The 5,529-nt window shown below is 37.5% G+C and overlaps 2 protein-coding genes across 2 annotated transcripts in view; both read right to left on the reverse strand.

Annotated features, from left to right (window-relative positions):
• abl1 (ABL proto-oncogene 1, non-receptor tyrosine kinase) overlaps positions 1–1,604 on the reverse strand; it is a 35,122-nt gene extending 33,518 nt beyond the window's left edge. Inside the window, exon 1 of the mRNA XM_014997823.2 lies at positions 272–1,604. The gene's annotated coding sequence lies outside the window, so the exon portion shown is untranslated. The remainder of the gene's footprint in view (positions 1–271) is intronic.
• Positions 1,605–1,716: 112 nt separating this feature from the next.
• exosc2 (exosome component 2) lies at positions 1,717–5,035 on the reverse strand. The gene is made up of 9 exons (XM_014997826.2): positions 4,681–5,035; positions 3,878–3,979; positions 3,715–3,760; positions 3,293–3,382; positions 3,143–3,208; positions 2,971–3,039; positions 2,540–2,716; positions 2,269–2,397; positions 1,717–2,014 (listed from the first exon to the last, which is right to left on the reverse strand). Exons 1-9 carry the CDS (start codon positions 4,800–4,802, stop codon positions 1,934–1,936), a joined length of 882 nt encoding a protein of 293 aa, XP_014853312.1. The 5' UTR covers positions 4,803–5,035; the 3' UTR covers positions 1,717–1,933.
• Positions 5,036–5,529: the final 494 nt, after the last annotated feature.

Here is a 5,529-nt window from a genome sequence, read left to right on the forward strand (position 1 = left end):
CATAATAATTTTGAAATATATCAACATCTTTAAATTTAGATTTTCATATTTTAGAAGACGGCTAAATGTTTTTCTACACTATACCCTTGATAATTCAGACGTAATACGTAGAATTGGAGTACCTTTAACTCAGCTGTCCGCTCGCAATAAACAGTTAATCATCAGCAACTGGCGACAATGGTAAATTGAAACATTTATATCACTTGGAAACAACTTATTTTGCCTCTAAAACGTTAACAAAGATAAGATACATACACGTATGACAACTTACGTGGTCACAGAAACAGTGAAAATGTTGGTTAGCCGGAGCCATGAAAGCTAACCAACGTCTGCTGGTGGTATGCAGCGCGCAGACCCTAAATGCACATCGAGCAGTCAACAGTTGGTTCTTGCTGCTTCCCGACAAACAACTTCGGACAAGTGCGCTAAAACATCTCAACAAATGTGTCTTGGCACCATACATTCCCACATTACGACTGGACTTTCCAAAGTCAGCGCAATGACTTAGTTTCCAACTTCCGTGTCCACTTTTCCCGTCTTACGGAGCTTCTCCCCCTCTGATACCCGGAGAGGAGACGCTTCAATCAAGGAGGCGAAGAGAAGTTCAGTGAAGTCCGCCGGCCAAATAACAGCGACTCTTTCTGCAAGCCCTGTCCAATGCTCACAGCAACCGAGCTCGTCGATACCGCCTGCTCTGTTTGCGTACTTATTCATCGCTTTCACGTCAAAACCGGAGCAGTAAACTTTGGCCGAGGAGCAGTTGTTTCGCCGAGGCCGCCATACTTCCATACGCAAGGTGGTTTACAGAAAAATGTGGGTGGCGCAACGTGTGACGTCACGTTCGTGCGTGGGATAGTGCTTTGGAGCTGAAGCGGCTTCACAACTGCTCATATACAAACCTAGTAAGACTGATTAGTTACTGTCAGTAGAACATAGACATGAACATATTTTGTTACAATTATAACTCCTGACTTTCTAACCCTGCGGCCAAATACAGATTTGAAGAGCAACAGCAAAAGCAAGTGAGGTGGGATATTTTAATGAGTTACAGCATTTAATTGAAGTTTTGAAATCACAAACTATATCTTCCTTCAGTGGCTGGAAGGTTTACTACAGGATAACTTAATTTTAATCAAGTGGTTCGGAGCAACTTGCATGGTAACATGACGATAAAAAAAAGACCTACCAGTTGGAGTGACATTGTCTGATAACTTAATATAATTTTAGAGATAATACAGTCAACACCACTGTCCTATTAAGTCAAATGTTGGATTTTGATCATGGTTTTCTTCTTTTTTCAATTGATGATTCTTTCACTGTTTGTTGCACAAATAATTTAACATACCACTTCTAATGAACCATAAATATAAGCAGATAAAACATTTTTTTAAAGCTGATTCTCTTTGAAGATTGTTATATTCTGAGAGATGCCTGTCTCATTTTTTATCAGAAACAAACATATGGGTTGAATGAAAATTAAAAATCTAAATATAGCAGAGGTATGAATCATTTTGGGCTAAACTGAACATAAAAATGACAGGTAAGTGTATAAAAAAGGGGGAAAAAGTTAAGCAATACTTCGGAAGTGAAGTCTTTAAAAAAGGATGTACAGTATGTCCTGTAGCTGATGCGAGATGTTTCCCCATAAGAAAAACTTCTGTACATTTTTCCATCTTTGAAGTTCCACACAACAGACAACACAGAATCCAAACAAAATAGAAATTACAGAATTTAATCAAACAATAAAATTGCTTTGTGTATCAAAAGATGTCAACTGATGTCTTCTAATAATTTACCTTTTTTTTTATCAGTTTTTCGCAACAGTAGCTGTGAGTTTTATCAAATACAAAACAAAAGCCATCTAAGAAATCTAAGTGGTCCTATTAGACAGAGTTTACTTTGATTTTGGTTAGATACTTTAGTTTGTGTCTTCTTAACTCTCGTGTTCCAACAGCTTCTGTTGTGTCAACATTACAATCTCCTCCATCACTTCTGGCTTTAAGATGTCCTTGACCTGCAGCGAATAGATCGTATTTTTTTTTAAAAATGTAAGGAAAAAAAACTTTAACAAATAAATTATAGTTGTAACCGTAACATGTATAATAGACCCATCCTCTGACAATATGCAAGAAAAAAAATGTGTTTCAATTCATAATTGCAGCAGAAATTTCAGCACAATTGCCTCTTGTTCGATTTGTTTAATACGACTTTGTTTCTTCTTTATAGATTACATTTTGGACTTCCGGAGAACAACCCCGTGATTCCTACCTGGTGCTGGAGAGACGACTCGTAGCAATAGAGAACACTTGTGTCATACAAAAGCACTTTATGAGCAGCCAGAGCCAGCAGGCAGTTTCTAAGCCGTGAAATCACCTCTCGATCCGACAGGCTCACAGGCTGAGAGGACAGAGACGGGACACACGCACAAAAACAACCTCAGTTAAGCACAGTTCACGTGTGGTTATATTTTAAAAAATAATTAGAGCCGAGGTCTCTCAGTGCTTTTCTCCAGGTTGGCATTTGTGGATTCTAAATCTACCTCCAGGCTGGTGTAGAAGCCTCCAGCTTCCTCTTCTTGCTGTCCCGGCGTGGGATACAGCCATACAAAGCCGTTATTCCCCAAGATGATGGAGGCTCCACAGGGTAGGTTGTGGAAATGCGTTTTCTGCCTCTTTATCAGAGACGGGGAAAGCTGCACCAGCACTCCTTGACCCAACTGAGAGAAAGAGGACAAACAGATCATGAGGTAAAATGACGACTAAAAATTTTAAAGCAATGCAAAGTCGATCTTTAATTAATTTTAATACACACAAAAAATAAACTTTTAATGATAAAGATAAGAAACATAAGGATAACCTGTTAGAACTGCAATGAAGTGGTAAACTGGTCATCACATAGTAGTGTATCATCACAATACAACACAGAAAGAAGAAAACCTCCATGAAATAATTGTAGCGTACTAAAACTTACTTTTCCATACTTTAAACTACGAGTGTGAAGTGACAGGGCTCCGTCTGAGAAAACAGACTGCACTTCTGCCTAAGAAAATCACAGGAGAAGGCAAAAAATGCCCATTATTCTTGGAAACGGTAAGTATGGTAAAATACAAGTCAGAGGCAATGAAAGACTAATGATGCCCTACACTGATGAGATCGCCCTCTTGAAGGTATTCTCTCATGGTGAGCTCATCTTCTGCTGATCGTCTCCTCTAAAAGGTGAAATCAAACACTTCAGCAAACATTGCAACACAAAAAATGACTAAACAAAATCAAAGTTATTTCGATCATCTCACCAGTTCTCCTCCCGGCAGATTGACAGATGACAACAAGAGGACAGAATCTAGTCTGGAGTTGGTCTCCACCTTCCAACGCTTCTGTTGAACCTACGTTTTATCACAAATGGAGGACCAACAGTTTTTGAAATAAAAAAAAAAGAAGAGAAAAACAATCATACAAATTCTATTTCTACCCTGAAAAAAAAAATTAAACAGGTGATCCAATTTAAGAAAATTGAGATGATTTGTAAGAAGCAATCAAATTGAGTCTATCCAAGTAAACATATTGAGTTTATTAAGTTGCCATGTTAAACAAACATAAATACATAAAGTCTGACAAACTTAGTTCAATTATATGTTAAATTAACTGTCTTTTTTCTTTTTTACATTTGGAGATTCATTTTCTTTTTACAGCGTAAGGAGTAAAAATAGAATCTCACCTCTGTAATTCTACCAACTACAACATCTCCAACCTCACCATTAAATCTGCAATAAAAAAAAGATCAATATAATTCAAATGCATTTGCAGAATTAAGTAATAGCAGTACATACGCATTGTCTTAGTTATTAGAAGCACCAGGAGTTCAAAGTTCATCGACTCACCTCGTCTTAAGAGGTCTGACACATATTAGTTTGTCCACCCTCTGCACCTCTCCAGCCACTGATGCTGTCAGCTTGTCTTCGTCAACATATGTGCCGTGACCCCTGGAGGAAAATGAGAACTGTAAATATGGAGTCAAAAAGCCACAAATAATGCAGACTTTGTCTGAAGATATGTGATTGGATTTAGTAATGTAATTTCTACGTCTGAATACATTACCATCTGTGAATCTACAGCAGAAATTGATTTGCTCCAAACTCTTAAGTTTGTGATTATGCTACTGGCTGTTCCATCCTCACAAACACATCTAAGATTTTATTCAGTATTTGGGGCTGAAGTTTCAAGAATCCAAACAGAATGTTAGATTTAGACATTAAATTTATTAATTGTTGTTAATGAAATAACTAGGTTACTATTTTTTTTTTTTTGGGTAGGGGGTGGGGGTATTATCCTCCTCATAAAACAATGTAAATTTCATGAGATCTCCAGGGAAGTCCTACAAAATGAAAAATACACCAGGAAAAGCACTCAAGATTAAGATTCTGTAACGTTTATCTGAAATGGGGAGGCCAGGCGTTTTCAAGGATTTTAAGGAAAGTGAGCTTTTTTATTATTATTATTATTATTATGATCCAAAAACCTTTTTTATTTTATTTTAGAAGAGACAGTTGATATATTTTCCCGATTCCAGTTTCTACCAGGTAGTTGCTGCATCGCTTCTCAAATAAGTTTAAAGAAATGTTAAAATTGTGGGGGTGGCCATTCAAGTCCAACAAATTCCTCTAGTGTTTTGCTCGTTACGTACCTCATGAACCCAGTGTCTGAAGTGATCACATCTCCAGGGACAACCAGATCTTTTCGGTCACCAGCAGAATGTGAAAGAGACATTGAGTTTTTAACAGTCGGTAATCTCATGTCCACAGCCATGTTGCTCTCTTTCTTTCTTTTTTAGCTCCTGAGCTTCAGCTGGATGTTTCACCGCGACAGACTTAAGACAAATATTGAATTATTTAAAATACAACGTACTATATTAGCTCTAAAGTCCAAACAAACTTTGGTAAGCTTAAAATGCCTTGTGCTATGAGTGAACCATGCTAAGCAAATAACAGTCTCATTTCCGAGTGCTTCTTCTAAACCATGTGCCATCGCCGCCTTTAGGTAAGGAGTGGAATATGACTCAACCCGTTTACTCGCCATATATTATTTTTGGATTATTATTATTGCAATATTCCACCTCAGTTCATGAAAGAAAGAAAGAAAGAAAGAAAGAAAGAAAGAAAGAAAGAAAGAAAGAAAGAAAGAAAGAAAGAAAGAAAGAAAGAAAGAAAGAAAGTGGATGCTGTGCATGGTAAACTTTTGGAGTGAGAATTTTGTCTTTTGTTTATAGAACGAAAGATCTGACTAGCAGGTTTACAGCTTTCTTCCATTTTGTTTACTTTTAAATTTTACTTTCCGACATATTTGCTGTCTGCTTGTTAGACTTGTTAAGAATTTGACAAAAAATAGGTAAGTTTCTTTTTTTCTGTTGGTACTTTGTTTCGCCGCCAGATGTCAGCGTCGAGCCACTCTGTCTTCCTCGCAGCATTTCTCACATAACGCAAAGCTGACGTCACATTTCAACACCACGCAAACTCTCCGGTCTCGCCCAATCAGC

This window comes from Poecilia mexicana, unplaced genomic scaffold (assembly GCF_051168715.1).
Source record: "Poecilia mexicana isolate PSO_F unplaced genomic scaffold, ASM5116871v1 scaffold_12, whole genome shotgun sequence".
In the NCBI taxonomy this organism is placed as follows: Eukaryota; Metazoa; Chordata; class Actinopteri; order Cyprinodontiformes; family Poeciliidae; genus Poecilia; species Poecilia mexicana.

What these genes read in the sequence shown, in the direction of transcription:
- exosc2 (XM_014997826.2), bottom strand. Translation starts at nt 4,802, where the DNA reads ATGGCTGTGGACATGAGATTACCGACTGTTAAAAACTCAATGTCTCTT. An exon ending in ATCTGCCGGGAGGAGAACTG is followed by an intron (nt 3,209 to 3,292) that starts GTGAGATGATCG and finishes TTCACCTTTTAG; the next exon opens with AGGAGACGATCAGCAGAAGA. An exon ending in GCTTCTACACCAGCCTGGAG is followed by an intron (nt 2,398 to 2,539) that starts GTAGATTTAGAA and finishes CTGTCCTCTCAG; the next exon opens with CCTGTGAGCCTGTCGGATCG.